At 34.1% G+C, this 25,638-nt stretch overlaps 1 protein-coding gene across 1 annotated transcript; it reads right to left on the bottom strand.

Annotated features, from left to right (window-relative positions):
- Positions 1-365: 365 nt before the first annotated feature.
- On the bottom strand, positions 366-24,981 carry LOC134855757 (uncharacterized). Its single transcript, XM_063872251.1, has 7 exons — positions 24,572-24,981; positions 22,711-22,807; positions 2,611-3,235; positions 2,431-2,534; positions 1,918-2,197; positions 1,275-1,511; positions 366-1,053 (listed from the first exon to the last, which is right to left on the bottom strand). The coding sequence occupies exons 1-7, from the start codon at positions 24,685-24,687 to the stop codon at positions 839-841; spliced, it is 1,674 nt and encodes a 557-aa protein (XP_063728321.1). The 5' UTR covers positions 24,688-24,981; the 3' UTR covers positions 366-838.
- Between the last annotated feature and the right edge of the window lie 657 nt (positions 24,982-25,638).

Here is a 25,638-nt window from a genome sequence, read left to right as displayed (position 1 = left end):
TTATTATTTAGAATTAATTAAAAAGTAATAATTATTTCCACCAGAATGAACACCAGATGGTAAATTCAAAGAAAATCAAGATTTTATCAATTTTTGTAGAAAAATGAAAGGGGAAGTTATTTCAGTCAAATTCACTATCAACATACAAAGAAAATTAGTTATTGAAATTTTAACTGCTGTTGATACGTTTGATTTGCTGGCTGCTACTACAAGATTATAGCTTTCTTTTTTTACTCACCCTTGCCAAAAAGTATCATCACTATTTTTTTTTATAAAATCCGTCAGAAGTCAAATAGGAAAAAAAAGCAAAAACAAAACACATATAACACTCAATTGAAATTGCTCATCAAAATATTCTACATCAAAAATATTTCCACACAGTAAGAAAATAAAAATTTAAAGCAACATTTAATATACATTCAGCAAAAATTTCGATTTTTTCACCACTTGAGAAAACTTAACAAATTTGGATTGCAGCCCATCACAAACATATACTCTAAAATTCAAGGTTTTTTCGTTCATTATACATCAAAATGAAACTATCAAAGCTCTTTAAAGCCACCGCTGACTGAAACACATTCAATCGTTAGTACCCTGGCTAACATCTATAGACTGAAATTTCCGACATATTTCTTATAGATATAGGTTATCATCAGCATTGCAGTAATTTCATTTCAGTTTATCTCAAAGCTTCTAGAGGTTTGGGATATTCGGTCCTCGTTTATTCAGTTTTCTTTCTTCTTGTATATATACTTTTCCAAAACTTCTAGAAAATTTTCTGTATTGGGCAATTTTTAGTCAAACTGTTTGTTTTTCTTCACACTTTTGTCCTTTTTGTTCACACCAGTTTGACTTGTGTGTCTATGAGTGAGAAACTGATAAGAGAGACGCACGCGAGACACAGTCCAAACACCATCATCAGTCCATTCTTCACTTGGGTCCCTGTACGCCCCATCCCATGTGTTCCTTGGCCAGAGGACCCATCTCCCATCATCAGTTTGGTGTGAATTGCAGCGGGGAAGATCAAAGACAAAAGACAATTGTCCATGGCACCTAAAACACAAGAATGTAAAATAAGTCCTTATGTAACGAAAAAAAAACGTTTGAATATCAAAACATGGCCCTTGCAAAAAACCTCTAAGTTTTGCATTTGAGATGCATTTTCGCTTTCCAACTTGTTGGTGCAACCGTTTTGCTCACGTTTTATTGGCACGATTAATTCTGACTGTCTTTTTTGTTCAAAAAACCAATTGGCAGAACTGTAAAATTGTTACCAGTGAACGCAGATATGAAAATGAAGGACGACTGGAACATAGTGCTAAGAGCTACAGTTGCCAGCACAAAAGACACTCTCGAGACCAGTTTGGACGTCTTCGAGGCCCAGATATGTTGTTCCGCTTCTCCAGTTTTGTCACCCTCATTACTTGGATTGACGGCGGAGGAGTCGTCAGTTGATTCGGGTTGCTGAGATTTTGGGGTAATTTTTTGTCTTTTATAGCAACCACTTGTCACTGAAGAAAAATAATTTTGTAAAAGTAAATAATTTTTAGAGCATAACCAAAGCCTTAAGAGGACTTATCAGGTAAAATTAGATTCCTCCTAATGATATTAGTTCAGTTCTCATGCGACAGAAAATTATTCAGTTTTCAAATATGTTGACTGGCAGTTTTCCGGAGATCCTAGTTGATGACAAGCAACGAACGTTACGCTTAACCTTAGCAAAAAAATTATGGTCGAGTTACATCAAATCATATCTCTCAACATTGAAAGATTGAATTCCTAGACAGAGGTATCAAAGTTCAGCTTTATTCTGCTATTCGAAATAAGATTATCGCAAAAATTCTTAGTAAAAAATAAGTGAAAAAATTTCGTTTGAGAGAGAAAAATGAAAAATGTTAAAGTGGTTGAAAAACATACAAATTTTGTAGCACCATTGCTCCAGAACTTTCTGGCCAGGGTAAGCCATTCCAGGGTATCCGAAGAGAATCATGCAAACTACCAAGAAGTTGATAACTAGCTCAAACTCCTGGTCCACGCCCAAATTCTGGGTGATGACTTGTTCGACTCTGTTACCCAGAACTACGTAACCCAGAATTCCCAGAGTCAGGTAAGCTGGAAGGGCGATTGCGAAGGTTTTGGCAAGGTAAGATCGCACGTAGGAGTGATCTTCATACAAGTTGTCGTAGACTTCAGTAATCTTAAACGATAAACGGTTTTTCATTGCAAGTATAGCAGCTTTCAACTCAAAATTAGGCTGCCTCCCAATTTATACTTTTATATTGCCCACGCAAATTAAAGTTTTCAAACTGTTTCACCAAGAGGCTTTTCCAATGAGGTTACAAATACATTTTCTCAAGTTAACCGGCAAATCTCAGGTTTTCAACTAACAATTTCACCCATTTATTAATAACCCTTTATCTCTGAACTTACTTGTCCCATACCCTCCAGAGTACTAGATGCCTGACCAAATGTGAACAGAAGACCTTCTGGAATGAACACTGTGGTCGAGGGCTTGAAGTTAGACTCCAGAGACTCTGAAACAATTTTTGGTTAAGCTAAAGAAAGCTTAAGAAAGAAATGTAAGAAAAGTGATCTGACTTTTCAACTAACCTCCAACTAGCCACCCAGATAAACAAAAATAAACAAAAATAACAGTTATGAATTGAAAAATATTGAGAAAATCTTGCAGAATTTGGAAATTTGGCAGACAGAGAATAACCACAAAAGGTGACATAATCCAGACCAGATGATTAAATTTGGGCGCATCTTCTGGTCTAAAATCACACTCGAACTCAACTCCATTTTTGACTCGTTTGTACGGTACGACTGCAAACTCGCTTCCGTTTGTCCATAATCGGTTTAATAGCAGATCTTCTGGTAATTCTGCGGCTTCAAGTTGGCGTGTAACGAAATTCTCAGGCTGTGAACAAATTCGTGACCGTTGAAACTCTTCAGCTAAAGACTCCATGCTGTTTCCCAAATAGATAAAATACCCAGTGCAAAAACAGAAATGAATGACGAAAATACTAATAGTGACGACACTTTCGCCAACGGGTCCGAAAGCGTCCCCGGCTAATGCAGCGTATCCGATTTTGACTGGTTTATCGGTTCCGACATGGATACTTTCAGTCGAATCGCATAGTTTTCGTTCGTCTATTTTCTGTTTGCAGATTAAAAGTAAGCTGCAGCCGTGGTATGTCACCAGTACAATGCAGCACATAATCAACACTGCGGGCTGGAAATACAAAAATGAAAACTGAAACTTTCAACACAGGGTCTTCGTTTTAGCTAGAGAACTAAAGTCACCCTTCATAAAAATGGAACCTGATCTAAACTACATATTATGATTGGATAAATTAAATGTTTTACCAATGTAAAGTATTTAATATTAACCAATCACAACCCATCTAACTAACAACCCACTTATTTGTAAGTGCTGAAGTTACTTGTAATTTCAGCACCAGAGAGATTTGAATTTAACTTAGAAATTAGTTGGACTCTCCCGAGCACTTCAGCAGCCGCAATAAACCAGTATACCCTAGATCTATTGAGCCTAGCAGAGACTAGTTAAACAACCTGAGACTAGATAGTATAAGAGTAAGATTAGGATCGGTATTAGACTAAGAAGTTGCACGAATCTATCCGGCCGAAAATAAGATAGCGTGACGAGCAGACGGTGTACCCTATCCGAAATTACTCTATGAGTTACACTTCAGTCCTAACTCATCTGGTGCGACCATAAGTCTCGAACAAGACCTTAATAGATTAGAATTAACCAAAATAGATTAGAAATTAGACAAAAACATTTACAAAATGTTATACGACAATAATTTAATTGAAATGTCTCTCCGACTCAATAGATCAGAGCCAATATTCCGAACCATAACAGAACTACCCGGAATTGGAAGAAGACCTCGAGCCAAAGACGACATACGACAAAGTAGAAACTTGCCGTATAGTTATATGATAGTTCGGCAAAAGCCAGAACAAACTTTTATATTTAGAATACTACTTGCAATGAATTTAGATTTCCATTTGCAAACATAAAACCTTGAAGTTACTCTTCAAAATCATTTCAGGCGCTAAACAAATTTATTAATATACAATAACGATTGATAAAAAGATCTAAGATCGTTTTCCTAAAACTCTGCAGTAATATACAAAACATGTTTGAAAAATATTTATTGAAAAATAAAAATAAAAATTAGTAGCATGACAATAAATGGTTAGTAATCATAAATCATCCTGTTGTTCCAGCTCCATCACCTAAAACATAACAGCAATCATAAACCCACTAACATCATCAAAACACTAAATCTTTCCTTTACACACATTTAAAATTTTATTAAAACTTAAATTCACTTAATTTTAAAACCAGATCATCAAGGCTTATCCTTGGATCTTAAATCATTTTCTACTTAATTAAATTTCAAATTTGATCATCAAGGCTTATCCTTGGATCAAACAGAACAACTTTGTTCTCCCCCACCCACTTAATTAGTGTCTAACGACCTCAAACGTCGATTCACTACCCAACCCTTTCTAAAGACCCAAGACTAATAGAAATTTTTAAACAAAACTAATCATTCAAATTAGGATAAACAGTGAAGAACTTCGGATATTCATCCTTCACTTGACCCCCCCTCTTACCAGACCCAGGATAAATCTTAGACTTAGTAAGTTTAAAATAGTATCTAACGAACTACTCGCGTTCTAATTATACCTGAACCTTGTGGATCGATTTACTATTCCCCAACCCTTGAACACAATCACTACCCCTAAGTAAGATTAAGTAAGTTAACACCTTAACTTATACTAGCCACGAGAAAGTAAAAAATCATTCTTCGGAATCGATAAACTTTTTTCTCCAACCCTGAACAAACAGACCCAGGTTAAGCTAACCAAAAAATCGTAAGAACTAACAGTTTAAGAAAATAGAAATCATTTAACAACCTTTTGCATCCGTCATTCTAAACCTTATGTCATTTAAAAACCTAGGAAATAAACAAACAATCGTTTTACACAATTGTGAAATAGATAACAAAAAATACGACCTTGTAATCACACCTCATACACAAACAGTTGGATACATTCGAACAAAACGACAAACACTAAAGAGAAAAATAATAACTAAACAAAGACAAATAACACGAAAAAGATTTTCAAAAAATCGAAACGCATTTTCAGAATCAGAAACCAACAGTTTGGACGAACTCTACAAACTAAAAGAATCAATAGATAAAAATTGCCCAATTCACGATCAATTATATTTCTCTGACTCAGAAACAACTTCAAATTCATCACAAAGAGGAAAAAGAAGAATAAAAAAGCAGTATAAACACAAACCAGTACATTTATACAATTGGAATCAACCAATTCGACACATTAATAATTACATATTAACAGTCATCGAACGAAAAAATGAGCTCAACGCACACTCCAGGTGAAGAAAGTCCAGATGATGATGAAATCTTTCCTTTTATAGTAGACGCAGATACTGATAGAGGACAACACATATTTTGTCAAAATTTACTCGTAAATTTATTTGAACCCGGAATCAGTCCATGTAAAACAGAGTTCCCCGATGTAAAAATCAAAAGACAAATCATAGATCACTATCTAAAAGATATATGCAACATAACACAACAGTATGGAATCTACTCCATAGAATTCACCTCACCAAACCATAATAATAGAAAATATACAATTCAAACAGACGATCTTGATTTAGAATTTTCAAAAGTTTTTTCAGAATATATAAAAAGCATCCAATACCATAACTCACAAAGAGCAAACTCCATTTTCACCAATGAAGTTTTCGCAATAATATATAGTTATATTTCGATATTAGAAAACGAAATCCCATTAACAAATGTCTCACCAAAAGAAACATCTAAACATTTAAGAGTACGACATGAAATCACACTACTCTCTAGTTATTTAAACATCATTAAAGAAAATTTCACGAAAGACGACGTTTCACAACATACAAAACACGATCTACAAAAAATTTTGGCATGGTTCATAATAGATTATTTCACACACAATATTGATTTAATTGCACAAGCAAGAAAAAATTTTAGACCCCAAAACTCGAACGATGATACCGCTATCACAGAACAATCAGATTATGTTTGGGACCCCGAATGGTCTCATCCCGCATTTATAAGCTTTCCACAATCAATCTCAAGTCAAGCAATAGGTACAATATCTTACATAAGAGATTATGTAAGAGTAATACCATTAACAATTGATGCAACACCATTAAACTATAATACATTTTTACCCGATACACAAAATAATAGTTTAAACTCTACAGTTATACACAATGAAAACCTCAATGGAACTAGGAATCTTACTCAACAAGATATCCAGACACCATCACACTTCATAAATGAAGAAATTGTACACACAACAACTACACAACAAAGTATTTCACCAATACGCCCAAATTTAACAACACCAAGAAATACAAATCCTTCACAAACACAGGTAACCTTACAATCAACCGTTAAACCTTCGGTTGCCCCTAAATATTCACATATGGATCACCAAACATACAGACCCATGACAATACCATCAAAAACACGCAAAACATTCACTAGAAACAACTTTGCAGACCATAATTATAATTATACACATCCATCAAAAACATATAATCAACCACAAAGAAATTTTAACCAATATACAAGATCTCGAAATTGGGATAACCCAATGGCCCAACCTAATTCAACAAATTTCCAAACAAATCCTCCACGGGATCACAGTGAAAATTACCCATTTTTTCAACAAAATAAAAATAAAAAACAGACATCTTATCAAATGGATTATTTATCCTCAGATGATGATTTCTTACAACCAGATATATTTGCACAAAATACTCAAGAATATCGTAGACAAGGAATACAGAGAACACGTACAAATCATAGAAATTTTTCTCCACAACCAATAGATGCACAACATCAACAACCAATTCAACAACAAAATCCAATTAATACACAATCTTTTCAACCAAATCAACAACAAAATCCAACGACTGCACACTCGTATCAACCATCACAAATGCAAAATGAAATACCACTCCCATATTATCTCCAACAACATGAGATAACAAGAAACCAACTTTCAAATTTTTCTCAAATGCCAAATGCAGCAGAATCATTACAAATGACAATGAATCCATACCTTATGGGTGGATCATCAATAACATCAAACAAACCTTTAATGGTTTTCACAGGAACAGACCCTGAATACTCTGTAGAAGATTATTTAAATGCAGTAACAGCAAACCTGATTTTAAATATTGGACCTGAACCAATTAATACGCCACTACATCAAAACTGGATACATCGACGCACAGCGTTAATACAAACAACCTTAGATGGCGCAGCCCAAAAATGGTTTTCAGTACTACCTCTAGAAATAAAATCAAACTGGAAAAGATTTACACAAGAATTTTCAAAAATGTTTGACTCCGAAAGAAACAAACAACAACAAAGAGTTTTATGTAATGAAATTCGCAGATTACCAAACGAAACCATCAAGCAAATAGCAGTACGAATCGAAACACTAGTTCGAAAAGCATATTCATTAAATACACATGACTATAAAAACACAAAGATGACAGAAATCTTAATGATGACCTTAACACCACAATTAAGGAAAATAGCAATAAAAAAGAGAGCATCCCATCCTTCTTCAATTCGAGAACCCGATTTAGATTTTCGAAAACTAGTAGACAAATTAGAACAAGCAGAAATCACGATGAAACTAGAAGAAACGGAAAATCTGAAATTACAATACGTTAACAGAATTGAAACGACTCCCACTAATATTAATAATATACAGGAATCAGAGACAGACCTCGTTGAAAAAATCACTGAAATACTCAATATCTACGAAAAGAACCCAAACTTTAAAGGCAAACCATCTTTCAAAAAATGGTGTAATTATTGCCGACGATACGGACACAGTATTTCCGAATGTAGACAAAAACAGCAAGACAATCAAAATAAACCTCAAAAATATAAAGAACCAAATAAATCATTCTATCAATACATGAAAAAAGATCAAAATCTACCGAACAAAACAGTCTACAGCAACAACAGTTCAGGAAAACCACTCCCGAACAATACAAATTATACAAGAAATCAATCACCATATAACTCAAGTTATAGAGGAAGATCACCAGAACGAAAAAACACGAATAATTCATCACAAAATCACTACAATAGACCAAATAGTCGAAATAACTACTCCAGATCAAATTCAAATACACAACGATTTGTTTCTAGATCTAATTCCCAATCAAGAAATAACTACTACCCAAACAACCAATCACGAAATTCATCATACAATAGGAATAGAAACTACTCCTATAATCGAAATAGAAGTTATTCAAACAACCGAAACCAGAATTACCCGAACAATCGATCAAGGAATAACTCATATAATAGATCGAACTATAACAGACCAAACAATAATTACCAAAACAGATCGCGAAATAATTCACAAAATCGACACTCAAGTTATAATAATCGTTATAGAAATTATTCCCAATCACCACACCGGAATAATAATAACTATAATAATTCTAATAATCGCCACAGAAGTAGTACACCTAAACATCAAAGACAAATCAATCAAGTACAGTCTAATCCAGAAACAACATCAGACCCTCCAGGTATTGATGACACAGTAACTGATACGTTACAACTCAATCAAATAAACTGTACATCATCAGATTCAGAAAGTGATACTGAAAACACTCTTTCTATCAATATGATAAAAGTCGAAAATGACTATGAATCTGTCATATATGAACAACCCTTTCCATCACACATATATGAAAATCAATCAGAATTTCTTCAAAATTATTACACTACACCCATAAATTCCACACCAACGACGCAAGAAACAAACGAGATTAACACTACAGATCAAACCAATAAAAATACCAAAACAAAATGCTTGAATACAAACCACATTTATCAAAATATACAAAAAGAACAACCCAAAGAAAAAATTTGGACAATACCATTTCTCTTAGAAAGCCCAAGAAATAAAGAATTTCAACCACCAGACCTTGAAATAGATTTTTTAATTGATTCAGGAGCAGAATCAAACATAATAAACATCCCCACATGGAATGAAATAAAAACTTTACACCCAAAGCTAACACCTCTTGAAACCTCCAGTAAGTTAGCAACAGCACAAGGATCAACATTGATAAACTACGGAAAAATCCAATTATTTCTCCTCCCCACCAGAACAATGGAACAAAGCAAAATTTTAAATAAACCATTTAAACAAATATTCCATATCACTGACATTAAATATAATATCATTGGAATACCATTTATTTCGAAGTACATACCAACAATTAACATACTAAATAGTAAAATATTAATCAAAGATAAATATACAAAAACAAAAGAAACATCCTTAACATTTTTTCAAAGATTAAATAAACAACCACCATTCTTTTCAAAATTCTACCCGATATTTAACCAACAAAGAAAACACCTAAAACCACTATCAGGAAATATCTATAATTTTTCAATCAAACAAGTTCACCAATATGACAAAGAACAAAACAAACAAAAATTTTATATGTCAGAATTTGAATTCAAACCTATTCACAAATTTTTCAAAATCACAATCTCATCCATAAAATATTTGAAAAATTCGAATTCCGATATCATTTCCTTACATGTCTATAACAACACACCTTACCAAGTAACATTACCTTTAGGACTTTTAGGATATTGCGAAACCAACGCTACAATATCACCAATACACGAAAAAGCCTATCGCGTAAATAATATACTCCAATTACTAGATATTTGCCAATCTACAATTCTTAATGAAGAATTATCTATAAATAATATAATAAGTAACGAAAACAGAAATACGGATTATTTCACAAAAACTCCATATTTCAAACCTACATTCAACATAAGTAACTACACAGAGGACCAACAGAAATTTTTAACAATGTTTAATTTCCAACATTCACAAATAACACAAGACGAATTCGAAAAGTTAGCCAAACAGCTAATTGAATATTCATCAGTTTATGCAACATCAAAATTCGACGTTGGAAAAATCAGTTCATCACTACATCTCCCGTTAAAACCAGACGCAGTTTTCAAAAAACAGAGAGCAAGTAAAGTACCAATTCACTTACATGATAAAGTAAACAGATTACTCGATATTTTAGAACAATACAACATTATATCACCAGTTAATAAAGAAGAACAACCAAAAGGCAACACATTTATCAACCCCGTTATCATTCTAGCTAAAGGAGAATCATTAAAAATCGTTCTCGATGCTAGATACCTCAATTCACTTATAGATGAATCAAAATGTAATTGGCCCATTGAACCAATACAAGTTATTTTAACAAAAATAAACGGCAAATACTTTACAACCGCCGATATGAATAGTGCATACAATCAAATGCCACTAGATGAACAATCACGACGTTTAACACAATTTGTTATCGGAAACCAACAATATGAATTCAACCGCTTATTCTATGGAATATCCATAGGACCAGCAGCATTTTCAGCTTTTATGAGCAAAATTTTTAGACCACTGATACTCAAGAAAAACGCAATCACCTATTTAGACGATGTTTTTATGCAATCACAAACAAAAGACGAGATGTTCAATGTTTTAGAAAAATATCACCAAATACTTCAGAACGAAAATCTGAAGGCCGCCCCCGATAAATCACACTTCTTTTTGACAAGAGTTAAATTCTTAGGACATAATATAGAAAGAAAAACAATCACTCCATTGAAATCACGCATTGACGCTATTCAAAAACTTCAACCACCAACAAATAAAAAGAAAATCCAAGAATTTCTTGGAATGTTAAACTTTTTAAGTAAATATGTTTATAAAATGCAATTATATCTACGACCATTTTATAACATCCTTAGACAACAAAATAATTTTGAATGGAACACAGAACATCAAACACGATTTGAAGAAGTAAAGAAACTTTTAACTGAACAAATTTCAAACACAATTCCAGATTCAAATCAACCATTTTATGCAATGTGCGATGCTTCGAACTTTGGCATCGGTGCAGCACTATTACAATCACATAATGGTACAAATAAAATGAACCTCATATCAGCAAATTCTCGATTATTCACTCAAGCAGAGCTACGACTCTCAACTCTAATGAGAGAATGTACAGCCATAATATATACACTGACAGAATATGAATTTCTGATACTTGGATCAAAACATCCAACAGTTCTATTCACAGACCATAAACCAATCATCTTTCTCTTTACACAAAAATCTAACCCAAACCACCGAGTTTACAGATTTCAACTAATTCTAATGAAATTTCCAAACTTACATATAGTTTGGACTGCAGGAAAAAATCTTGCATTACCAGACACCTTAAGTCGAAATACACCACCTGAATTACTTACACGAAAAACAACAGTTGAAATACCCAAAAACATAAAATTCTACCTTGCAGAAAACGAAACATCACCCCGATTGGAATGCAAATATGCAGTAAAAACTGATATTGAACAATCACAAATAAATAGTTTACAACATTTCCCACTTTATTTAGATTGTCAAAATAATCATTATGAAGTTGATTTACTTGGAACATCAACTTTCAAACCAATCCCATATTCTCAATGGATAAAAAATAACACCCAACAAAAACGAACAAAACAACACCCGCCTAAAAAAGACCATTTTCCACTAATTGAAAAAGAAGATTTAACTGATAAAATAAATTTATCAGGACCACAAACAAATGATTCAAAATACACAATAAATCAAGTTTTTGACCTTCACGACCCACTTGACACAATACCCTTATCTAAATTAGAAATCGAAAACATTTTTCTCCCCCCAACAGAAACAATTACAGTTTCAACACTGAAACAATATCAAAATCTTGACCCGATAATTAGACAACTAAAATCATGGCACAAATATAAAACTAAACCTATCAAAGCAGATTCAACCATTCTAGGAAACAAAACACTCCTCCGATACTTTCGCAAATTTAACAACACAACAATTAACGAAAATACAGACCTTTTAGAGTATAACCTAAATGAATCTACAGTTCCATGTCTCCCTTTAAGTATGATTCTTATAGCTTTTAATATCTCACATACACAAAATATTAAAGGACACTCTGGATCAGAAAAAACATATTCAAATTTTATACAAAATTTTTATTTCCCAAATGCACCAATTTGGATAAAAGTACTATGCAATGACTGTATAGTATGTCAACTAAATAAACCTTACCCAAATCAAAAACAAATAGCACAAAAACAAGATTTTAAAGGACAAAGTTTGTACTTTAATCATCGTATCTCATTTGATACTAAAGGACCAATTTCACCCTCATCAGAAGGAAACTCCTACATTATGGTAATTGTTGACGCATTTACACATTATGTAGCACTTAACCCAGTACCACATTGTAACGCTTATTACGCTTACACAACACTCTATGAACACTGGATAGCAAAATTCGGACTACCAGAAATTTTAGTTACAGACAACGGTACAGAATTCATAAATAATGAAATTATCACACTATGTCATTTATATAACATTAAACACAAACCACGTACATCTCATGCACCTTGGACAAACGGCTTAGTCGAAGGTATGAACCGTTCATTACAAGAATATCTTAGATGTATCATCAACGGAAATGATACAAAATATACCGAATGGTCAGCAGATGTAAAATTATTTCCCTTAGCATATAATTCACAAATAACGACAACTTTAGGAATGTCACCATACGAAATGGTTTTTAACCAAAAGCCACGCAAACCAATAATGTTTACAGCAAATTCTCATAAAAACGCACAAGGTTATTGTCAACCAAATAAAGACTCAATTTGTTATAACCTACCTTTACATACACACGATGAAGATCATTTTCATCACCCACAAATTCTTAAACTAGCCTCCGGTACACACACCGAATGGATTCTAAATAGAGATAAAAAACACAATGAAATTTATCAAAAAATAACAAAAAAGTTATTACAAAGACAAAACATTAATGAACAAATCAATTCACGTTTTACACCAGCCTCCGAATTAAAAATTGGAACATTTGTTTTAATACCTAATTTTAATACTCAAAAAGGAATTTCTAAAAAATTACAACCCCTTCGAAAAGGACCATACCAAATAATTGCAAAACCCACTGATGTCACATATAAAATTACCGACTCAAACAAAAAAGAAATCGTTCAACATCGAAACAACCTATTACCTTATTACCCAAAAGAATACGCACTCCGCGAATTAACTCAATTATATTCTTTCACAGGATTAAAAATCATTCAAAACGAACCACATCTGAAAAACACAGAACAAAATGATAACCCCACCGAAAATCAAAACACAAAACCAACCGCCACCAAAAACAATACACAAAACCATAAAGAATCTCCAAAACAAAGAAAAAATAGAAAAATGACAGAACAAATAATACCCCAAGAAGAAATAGACAAATCTGAACATAGAAAAACAACAAGACTCCGAAATCAACCACGTAAAAACTACAAAATGTTCATCCCCCAATCTAAAATATTAAAGAAAGTAGAATTTAAAAAGTAATTTTAAGATTTCATACTTCACAATCTTGAAACCTCCGTAACATTTTTCATTTCAAATTTTCAAAATAACATGCTCACAAGTACGCAATAATTCTAGTTCAAAATAGACCAATAGGATTCATCCAATCCGCCACTTTCTCTAACTCAAACTAAGATCAATTAGACGAATAATCTAGAACTCCAGGCACATCTCTAACTATAACTTTACAACCTCCAGGTCAAAAATAAGCAAATCACTCCAACTTGACAGCTAAAATAAATATCACCATAATACCGTACCCCTCCCTTATCTAATAACCCAAAGATCAACAATATTTCCCCAACTCAGACCACGAATACCCCCAAAACAAATTTGATAACTTAGCCTAAAGTAACAAAATGAAGATTTTAATTAGCCTAAAGTATAAAAATCTCACCATACCCCGGATCATTTGACAAACAAAAATAAAGAAAAAGACGACCTCCCAGTCACCATGAAAATTGCCCCCAACAATTTTTTACAAAACTCAACCCACTTGTAAAAAAACTAATAAATAATTCGACCACACTAGAAAATCGCCTCAAACAGCAAAAAATATTCGACCAAGAGATCATTTCTTAAATGCTCTTCTCTCAAACAGTTGCTCAAATACTTATAAATTTTAAACATTTTTTTTCAATACTTGAAGCCTTTATAATATTTCTTTTTGATATACTTGAATATTTTCTAATAATCCTAATCATTTTTTGTAATATTTTTTTAATTTTCTACACTATACTCGAACTATTCCTCCAACTTTCCAAAACCCTTGAATATATCCACAGGTACGATTTTAACAACTTGTCTAAATGATACGAACAATTTTCAGTAGAACAGATATTTTTTTATTGTTTGTAATTTTCATAGCATTCTTATCATCCCTCATTTTGACAATATGTAAATGTATAAAGAAAGCAATCTTCACATTTGCCCTAGCAACAATCCTTCTAATTCTTTTTTTGGAAGAATATTATAATAAACACAAAATTTCTCACTAAAATAATAATTCAAAAAACCATCAAAAATTGCTACCCAACAGTCACAGAATCAGTCTTCACCGACATCATCCCAAGATAGCAAAACACCACCTTCAATTACTCAAAATCCTCAAACATCTACACGAATTTCTTTTCAAGACAATCCATACACTTTTGAAGAACGACACGCTCGTTTATCAGAACCACTAGAACCAGTTCAACGACAAGCACCTTTAAGCGAACCAACATATAACCTATATCCAACACTACCACAAGAACTAAGTAGAATAAAAAATTCTAGTCAAAACCAAAATACAGTCGAAATAAATAGACAAATTATACATCCTCGACGAAACAGAAATTTTCAAACTCCCCGAGTTCATTTTGATATACCTCAATCCCCATCACAAAACACTCCAGAAAACCCCATTGGTATATTACCAGAAACCCCTACGCTTCTTTCACAACGTAGCACCTCAAGCCTACCATCAGATTACTTAGGTTCAACACCAACATCTGAACAAATACGTGAAAATCCCTTTAACCCCCCAAACCAGGCATCACGACTACCATATTGGACTACACATTCATTTACACAAGGTGAACCAAATTTAGTCAATGACCCCATAGATATTTCTACGGATACAACAACATCCTCATCACTACCAGAAACATTATCACTACCATCAACACCATCAATAAGCCAGTTTTCACCACCACCCTTTAACTTAAACTTTCCAAATAATCTCGACGCCAGATATCGAGAACAATCATCAATAAATATTCCTTTAAGACTAGAATACATTTACAGCACCTCCACCACTATTTGGACAACATCAAGAAAGTAACCGCCTTCATAACTGGGCACTTAATAGATTACAATATCGCCAAGATATTCACAACGATATCCGTGATCACAATATTCAAATACTCCAACAAAACAGTTTACAATTAAAGTTTGAAATCACAGTTAAGTTAAATAATATTACCCAACATCCCTACCCATTAAATCCACCTAACATAACAGCTCAATCACTACCACCACCGTTTATAACTACTGAAGTAATATACAAATACGACAGATATACCAAAAACACAATTGGCTACATTACATTTTATAATCCATACTCAGGATTATCATACACATGTATATTCTAAAATTATTAATTTTTCTCCAACTCCCTTTTCTAGTAATCTCCAATCAAAACATAAACCCTTCTTCTCGTACAGGACCACAAGATTTACTAGTAACACATTACGATTGTGAAGAAAATGAACAAAAAACACTACACAAATATGCAATAAATCAAGTATCACAATGTGAAACAGAACCACAAGCTATAGAAACCACAGATGTAATAGCAACACTCTATTCAAAAGCCCGAGCAACAACAGTTACAGGTTATAAATTCACAGCAACATTTTCCGAAAAGAAAGTACATTGTTCACAAGTCTCGAACGGAAACAAAAACCGACTTGACCATGAATCATTTTATCAAAGTAATATAGAACGTCTTTTACATCTCAATCCCGACGATTGTAAAAATGAATTACTTAGACTAAACATTACACAAAATAAAAACTCCCAAAGAAAATTAGTTAATTTTCAAGTTTTTCCAGACTCTGTACATCAATCACAACTTGAAAGACACCAAGGACATATAAAACTAGACAAAAAATACCCGTATAACGGCGCACACGGACGATTAACCTATGACCTACACGATAAACATTGGATACCACACATTGGTATAAATGACCCATCAAACTGCAAAGCAGACACAAAAAATAAAGGATACCAAGAAATAATGTTTTTCGATTGGAAAATACAACTCGAAAAAATACAACTCACACGAGATTTATCTGATAATACAATGATCTATCAAGGAATCCGACTACCTTGTAAAAATGATCAAGGATATTGCGACCCTACAACAAGAACACAAGCAACAATTGTTTGGTTCCCCGAAGATACATGTACAACATTTCAAGTAGCAAAAATACACGCTCGTATGATAAAATTTCACGAAAAATATTTTATACAATCAATTCCATATGAACAAGTCCATTCATCACGAAAACTAAGTTCTAATTTTAGAAACATAGACAATATAGAAAACAAATTGACACGTTTTCAAATATATCAAGAAACAGAACTTGCATGTAAATACAGGAATCCACTTCACAGAACACAATACTCTGAAATATTAGTTGAATACGAAAAAGGATTCGACATGACCACTGGAAAAATAAAAATCGACCCATATGCCACAGGTCATCCTTTAAACGAAGGAACATCCTATATACCAGTTAATTTTGAAAAAAGCAACGGACAACCTGGTGGACATCTAAAACCCCATGACACCAGAAGCACACGCTTACAAGAATTATCACTAATGAACACTACATATTTCGGTAATATCCACTATGATATTCATTTAGATATGAAACTAGATTATACAATTAGCCGAATTTTTCAAGAAATGTCACTCTCCGAATTAGAAACACTACACCACCTATGCGAATTAGAACGAACACAAATATTACAATCACTTGCACTAGCAGTATTAAAAATACCCTATGCAGGATACTTATTATCTGGAAATAGATCAAATTTTTTAGACTATGAAGGAAACATCTTATGGTTTTATACTTGTACTAAAAAAGTATCACCACTATACGTTTTTGAAGATAAACGATGTTATAAAAGAATCCCTATCTTTTATAAGAATAAAGTACATTTCGTGGATACACTTTCACGAAGAACCTATTTCTGGGATACCGCAGTCCCATGTGGATCAGAAAACAGCCACAATGTAGTACAACTAAACCCTGATGAAAATAAATATTATCTTCTCACACCATATCCCACATTAATGCAATCACTCAAAAAATTTTCACCAGAAAGCATTCGCGCTATTGCTCGAAACCCAAATATAGACTTACAATCAATAGGAATCTATTCAAAATCAGATATTCAACATCACATTAGAACACAACAATTCCAAGAATTATTAACACAAATGGACACTATACAAAGACAATCAATAGACCAAAATTTACGCAAACTTGCAGAAACCGCAGGATTTGCCGATATCTACACGCAAGACTATAGCGGATATTTTAAAGACATTAAAGATTATATATATCTAAACGGTGAAAAATACCGTCCCCAAGATATATCACCAATTAACATTTTTAGCTTTGTTACACTCAAAAATGAGATCCTCGATTTTCTAGGATGGCCCTACTACATCTTAGAAAAATTGACTATTTTATACGCAATGTTTAACTTTATTGGATTTCTTTTCTCACTTTTAAAAGGAATCTACAACACATGTGCTATACACACACAAGTAAACAGACAAGCAAGTGTAGCACGCATACTATTTGCAGGATTTTTTGGAATCTTTTCTACATCTATAAACAAAATTCTTTTAGACGCACAAATAAAAGAATATAACACAAAAATAACAACACGACAAAATACATACGACGAAGAACATAACAATGTAGACATAACGCCAACGGCACCACAATTACCACCCCTACCAAATAACCATCCACTATCCCTAGTCCCACGAAATCTTCGAAACTTAGCCATCACACATAATTCAAATTTTCGACTCACCACATCACAAAGTCCCATTCAACATATAATGACACACCAGTCACAAGATGATAATACTTATGAACAAATTATTGAACAACCCCATACCACCGCTTTTCAGTCTCAAAATAATCATTTTTTTAGCCCACGATGAGCCGCCAACTTGGATCACTACACCGATCAAATTCCCACCCAACCAATCTTACCTCCCCAATCCCAATAATACCACTTTTTGCTTTTCCGCCACCCGACTTTCCATCTAGTAATGTAACATCAGGCATGAATTCCGACACTAATTCACACATCTCAGTTTTATATTCCATCTCACAACTCAATAACCCGAATATTGAAACCCCCGATGAATTCGCCGACTCAGAACCATCCCCATCCAATAATTTTCATAACTCTTCTAATTTTTCTCAACCCCCTTTTCAACCCATATTATCCAATAACCCTGACCCAATCACTCCCACACCCTCTTATGCTTCCCAAGTTACCCCAACCTACTCCTCATACCATTCTGACCAATCATCTCATTCTCCAGACACCCCCCGAATCTCCCCAGAGCTAGATAATTTTATTACCCTTCAACAACAACCCTACCACCTTAATACCCCAACCATAAACCAAATCTCCTCCACAATAAATTCATCCAACCCCCCTACCCCTATACCCTCTTCAAATTATACTGAATCAATAGCACCATCATCCACATCAACTGAATCTTCACTCAACACTAATAGAGCTTACCGCACTTTTAAAAGAAAGTTCCCCAACCATCCTTTCCCAGCAAAACCAGGAACAGCCCGTGAATACATCAACCACCCCAAGCATACTAATACAAAAGAATTTTTAGCCATCACCTTACCCTCATTCCCACAATACACCTTAAACACCCCCCACGACACTAACGAAACATGCAACTTCGTAGATGAATACGTTTTAATGCCCACTCTCTCTTGGACCTCATATTATCATTTCACTAACCCTCTTTGCTTACCTTTATCTAACACTCACATCGATATAGAGCGAAATACGGACATGCTATATCGACTCACTACACCACTAACACCTAGACAATTTACTTACGTTGGATATAAAAAATCACTAAAAACACACACTGCACCTAGAGCTAACGAATATACACTCGAATACTATGATCACAACATCATCAGAGCTAACCAAGATCAATTCTTAGACGACGATCGCTTCGCTAATCCACAAATTACCGAGAAATTTTTCATCAAGACACCATATACATTCACACTAAACATCTTCGACCGAAAGTTTGATCACATTATTTCAGATGCACTAACAGACACACAAGCATACGAAAGTTTTAAAGAACGCTTCCAAATATTTTCACTAACCTTTCATTTCCTTGCACCACACGAAAGAGATTTACACTGCTCACACGATATTATGTTGCGCACTAAACAAACCCACACATATAGTTATTATCGCTTCATCCAAAATCACTTTGACCTACACACACCCTCTAGACAACCACACCATCGTTTTCAATTCATTAATTCCAAATACACTTCACCATTTTTTCTAAATTTCACATATTGTATTAAAGACACTAACCTCCATGGTATTCTTCGTAATTATGACCCCATAACCCAAATGTACATCTTCTGTCCCATCACCAAGACCTTCAACGCCGAAGAATCCCGACCCTTCCTTATCCCGCACGAGTTTGTACAACCTATAGAAATCCCAATTTTAGAATTCATCCACAACACTAAATTCAATCACAAATTATATAATCTAATCCAAAACACACCTTATGAGTTTGCAGTTGGCACTGAAGAACTAACCACTATTAAGGCACTTCAATTGCTTTGGCCACTGCTTCAGACTAAAAATATCATCCGCATCTTAGCTAAACTACTAACAACTTCAGAACTAATTCACGACATCTTCCCCCACGGTTTTTTCCCCGACGACTAACAGGTAAGTATGAATTAAATGAATATTACTAACTAATTAAAATATTAAAAAACTCACCATACTTTATTCAGGTTTTCTTTAGATTTTTAGCCTTCATCCGACGATCACCTACAAAAACCACAAAAGACAAATAAAAATCGCAAATTTCATCAAACAGATTTCAAAAATTCTATTAATCTCTTACACTTATAAATTTATAAATTTAATACCAATGCAGTAAATTCATCTATAATATTTTCCCCCAAAGCAGTAAATCTAATTATGATGAAAATTTGTATCTTAATATTCCCCCATGACTAGCAGTAAATTTCTAAATTCTATGTAGTAAATTAAATAAATGCAAATGCAGTACTAACCTTTTGATATTTTCATTCATTCGCACAGAAATTCTATCCACACTCGCACAGCTCGCCCACGAAGAATTGTTTAAAATAATGAATTTCAGTTTCAAGTTTTCACACTCAACAACTCTAACATATAATAACATGTTTCAAACTTTCCTTTAACCCGGTTGGAAAGGAATCATATACTAAACAAAACTAACCAACGCAGCTTACTAAATACCACAAATCATAGAATAACAGCATGACTTAGAAAAGGAAACCAACGGTACCCAAACCGGATTAACCCAGTTTAAAACTGGATAATTTATTCTTTTGAAGACTATTATAAAGTCTAAAAAAGAAATAATAAAACACAAAAAAGTCGAAAGACAAACCCATACCACAAACAATTTGATTTTTGAAAAAAGGACACAACCAACAAAACATAAGTAAGACCACAACAAACCCAACATAAAACGTTGTCACATAACAGGACCCCTCACAAAAACCGCATGAAATCATACTCCCACTCCTGGCCTAACCCACCAGGAAGGACGTCCTGAGCATGCTCTATAGCCGGCCTAACCCACCGCGCTACATCCACGCTTTGTGACCACACCACTATTTTTAATAAGAGCTACTCAAGTGTGAGTAACTCTTCAAAATAACCGAACTAAAACAAAAAGCTTTTGTGAAAACAACTAACTAAAATCATTATTAAAAAATATTAAACTAATAAAAGTTTTATAAAATGTAAAATCACATGATGCAATATATAGATCAGAATACAACACCAAGGACGAACATCAAAAGACAAGACGACCCCACCACACTCGAGAGAGAATGACCAACTACAATCAATATGCCGCTCACAATCACAACTCAAAGGATTTAGAGTACGACTTGACCTCGCAGAAAAGGACTTCATTGAACTAGACCAATGACCACCTCGATGACCCAAGTATACGTACAGATCCGAGTAACCAGGCATCCCCTCCACGCACAATCTCCACGCCATTCCCAAACTAGACCATACACAAAAGAAGTTCTCCACGCAGAACAGAAAAACCTGACATAGCAAACCATTCTGAAATCAGAATTGATTTTGTTGCAGAGAACTCAGTCGTTGTCACAAAAAGAACACAACGTCTTAAGTCTCTAACTCCAGCTTCCTGGAACTTCCCTAACAAAAGAGGAAACGGAAGAAAATTATGATGTTCGCCAAACAACAACGTCCATCATCCATCCTTCGAATTACAGAAGAACTATTCTAAAAAACTCTGTAAAACCCGGATGGGTGGAACCTGATCTAAACTACATATTATGATTGGATAAATTAAATGTTTTACCAATGTAAAGTATTTAATATTAACCAATCACAATCCATCTAACTAACAACCCACTTATTTGTAAGTGCTGAAGTTACTTGTAATTTCAGCACCAGAGAGATTTGAATTTAACTTAGAAATTAGTTGGACTCTCCCGAGCACTTCAGCAGCCGCAATAAACCAGTATACCCTAGATCTATTGAGCCTAGCAGAGACTAGTTAAACAACCTGAGACTAGATAGTATAAGAGTAAGATTAGGATCGGTATTAGACTAAGAAGTTGCACGAATCTATCCGGCCGAAAATAAGATAGCGTGACGAGCAGACGGTGTACCCTATCCGAAATTACTCTATGAGTTACACTTCAGTCCTAACTCAAAAACTCAGACCCTCTATCATTAACTCAAAACATTTCCTCTCTGTTAGCTGTGCGAGTTTAAAAATTTTTAAAATTGATTTTTTAACGGATGAGTCCAAAAAGTAACCTGAACGCCGACTAACCCAAATGAACGAGACCATTAACACCAAATTTTTTAACGAGTTTTTAAAAATGTAATTTTCGCCTGTGAAACTGTCAAATTAGGAGGCGTCCATCCGAAAAAGCAATTCTTTTGCGCTCAAAACTTCTCAAATTTTCCTAAAATGTGGAATTTAACATTTTTCATTGAGCTTTAACTAGAAAAAAATAATTGGAAGTTCTCTTTCACAGACGTCGACTTCAGCATGTATTTCAGAATATGGCTCGGATATAAAAAAACTGCTGGTAAAGATGTTAAAGATAAAGATGTGGTAAGATCTTGATACAAAATATAAATTTAATGTCTTTGTATATATCACATGATGTTGCCACCTACCAGAATGCCCACTCGTGAGATGGTGTAGGGAAGACCCAAGAAGTTCACGCCCACAAATATAGTGAACACATTCACAAAATCTAGCAGTTTCCACACCCTGAAGAAGAAATTAGTCGCTTTAAACATTAACATGCTCATGCTGGTATATATCTTCCACGCTAGCTGAGTCAGGAAGACGTTTTTAGTCTTCCGGAGCGTTTTAGGTCATCAAACTTCTACGCTAAAACTCACCTAATGAGAAAAAATATAATGCTTAGAGTGTTTTGTTCATAAAATCTTATGTATCGTACCTGAAAATCAAAAGGGATTGAGAATGCGGTATTTTTTAAATGCGTTAACTATGGCGCTGCGACAAGTCTTTTCCATTCGAGCCCTTCACCAACTGAAGGTTCCCCCTTTGGTATTGTTTTATCACATCCATTTTAGGCCGACCAACCCAAAGTTTTTTCTAAAGGCGCTTTTGGCGCCAATATATACTAACTTTGAAGGGGAGCGCGCGCCGAAAAAAGTCAATTTTTTGGTCAAATTTTTCCAAAAAGTGCCCCCCTCCCCGAGAAAACTGTAGATCCCCCCTCGAGAAAATGGTAGAACTAGAGAAAATTGTAATACATTCTTTTTCTACGGTATATTCTTGTCTGTATAATCGGTTATCATGGCAAAAACTTGGCAATGTAATGGAATTTTAATCCAGTATAATTGATATTTTTCAATAAACTAAAATCCATTATACTCCATTATAATCAATCAAACTATTTTTTTGCTTTCAAAATAATTGTTTAATTTTTGCAAAATTTTGTTCTACTTTTTACAGCTTTCTGCAAAGCTCGAGCGCGAACAAATACGTTCATCCCCGTAATCACGGTTCACTAACATGCCCCCAATGTCACCCTCTACGCGCGCGCCCTCCCCCCCCCCCCCCCCTTGTCGACCTTCTCCCGCTCAATGATGTGGGGGGTCATCTGGGGTAAATTGTGGTGTTTGCAAAAGAAACCGAATGTACGAATAACAAAAAAAACGTACATAACTTATCATAAAACCGTTGAAATTAAGAGAAATTGCAAACTTAGCTAAAAAATACAGAAAAATTTTTTGATCACTTGATAGTTTGCTGTGAATAAATTTTACTGACGCCATCGCAAAAGGCTAGCCAAAAAACTTCAGATATGAAAACTGCATCTTTGAATTTTAAAACCAAAATTTAAAAAAAATTATAACACCGATATTTATGCCAAAACAAAAGTTATATCTTTTTTTTCGGTTATACCAATTTTGCAAAATTGAAAAAAAATGAGTGGAAAGCTTTTTTTCCAATGAGTTAGTTCGCGAAATTGTATGATTAGCATTTTTGGTTTATTGATATCAATCCGGGAATAGTTGTTTAGTGATAATGCTTACATTAGTAAATGATACCCAATTCAATCCATCCTCCTCGAGAATAAGCAATGAATATATTTTGTCAAAATAAATCAGTAGCTGAATTAGGAAAGGGGGACTTTGGTACTATTGTATGATACCTATTTTCAGCGGACTGATCCTAAACTTCCTCGGCTCTAATATATTCTGATTTTAAAGAGGAGTGCGCGCCCGAAAAAACACAATCTTGCCTAAAAACGTCTCCTTGGCCTGTTCTTTCAAAAAGTCGCCAAGAGCACAAAAAAACTTAATAGCGTCCTTGTAGTGCTTTGTGAGAGCTCGGAAAAACAACCTAGAAAACCTTACCCCCTCTCCCCGCCCTCCTTCGAGTAAAACCATCCGCCCCTGAATCAAACCAATAAAAGCGAACCGATCAACCATTTCAGTATGTTTCCATTTTTCTTACATCTAACGAACATGTATCGTTTTAGAATAAATCACTTCTCACCAAGGCTTGTTGTAGACAGCACCCACTGAATCTGACCTGGTCTTTTCTGGGGTTTTGGAGGTCATCTCAGCCGGCCTTCCTCCATCCCCAGCACTCATAGTGTTATAGTTTGTCATGTTCAGGAATACACACGTTTAATGACCCCTGAGGTCAAGGTTAATTTATAGTGCATATGGGACCCAATTAATTCATTCAATGTTCAGTTGTTGTGGAAAAATTATTCAAAATTGAATCGCACTACATTTGGTTAATTTTTTCAGTGACTTTGAAATATATTTAAACATAGAAATGGCAAGTGGAAATTGTTTTCTATTGTACAACTTAGTCAATAGAACAATGCGTTAAAATTTTGACTGAGCTTGAGCGTCAGCTGATATAGCTCAGTTACGACATGGGAAAATCGGTGGAATAAGCTTTAAAAACTATGGTATGGTACCATTTTTATGCTTACACAAACACAAGCCGTGGCGAGTATTAAAAACTACAATTTTAAAATTATCATTATTAAAATTATCTCACTTAGTTGTTTGCATTAAACAATTGTTAAGTTATATAGAATGAAACAAAAGTTAATTGTATTTTTTTGTTTCTTGCGAACATGTTTTTGAAACTGTTTAGGCATGCTTCTGAACAAACAAAAGCAGCATGTTGCTATATCTGTTCACTGAATGTTCAAATTGATATTCTGAAGACGTCAAAATATGGTATACTCTTTCATGCGTTTTAATGAAGTGGAAAAAATTTTAATTGCTATGACAGCTTTCATTTATCAAAAAATTCAAATGTCAGTTTTGTGTCAAAATTGGGTCTTATGTCGTTAACCCCACAAAATATATGTCAACAGCAGTACGTTATTCAATTTATAAAGCCAAAAAGGGTCTTTAAAAATGTTGTGAAACGAAAGCCAGATGCTTACAATTCCGATTTAAAAGAAGTTATCGTCTTTTCCTACCCCGAAAACGTTAAATGAGGTCGAGCGTGCAATTGACGAACGATGGAGTGATGCGATGTATCGCTGAAACGATAAGAGCTCATAAAAAATGATCTGAAAAAAAATACCTGTCTGT

The sequence above is a fragment of the Symsagittifera roscoffensis genome, chromosome 1 (genome assembly GCF_963678635.1).
Source record: "Symsagittifera roscoffensis chromosome 1, txSymRosc1.1, whole genome shotgun sequence".
NCBI lineage: Eukaryota > Metazoa > Xenacoelomorpha > Acoela > Convolutidae > Symsagittifera > Symsagittifera roscoffensis.
The sequence above is the reverse complement of the archived record's forward strand: the minus strand, read 5'-3'. Positions and strand labels throughout refer to the sequence as shown.

What these genes read in the sequence shown, in the direction of transcription:
- LOC134855757 (XM_063872251.1), bottom strand. Translation starts at nt 24,687, where the DNA reads ATGACAAACTATAACACTATGAGTGCTGGGGATGGAGGAAGGCCGGCT. An exon ending in GCTGTCTACAACAAGCCTTG is followed by an intron (nt 22,808 to 24,571) that starts GTGAGAAGTGAT and finishes TTTCTTCTTCAG; the next exon opens with GGTGTGGAAACTGCTAGATT. An exon ending in TCTCACGAGTGGGCATTCTG is followed by an intron (nt 3,236 to 22,710) that starts GTAGGTGGCAAC and finishes TTGTATTTCCAG; the next exon opens with CCCGCAGTGTTGATTATGTG.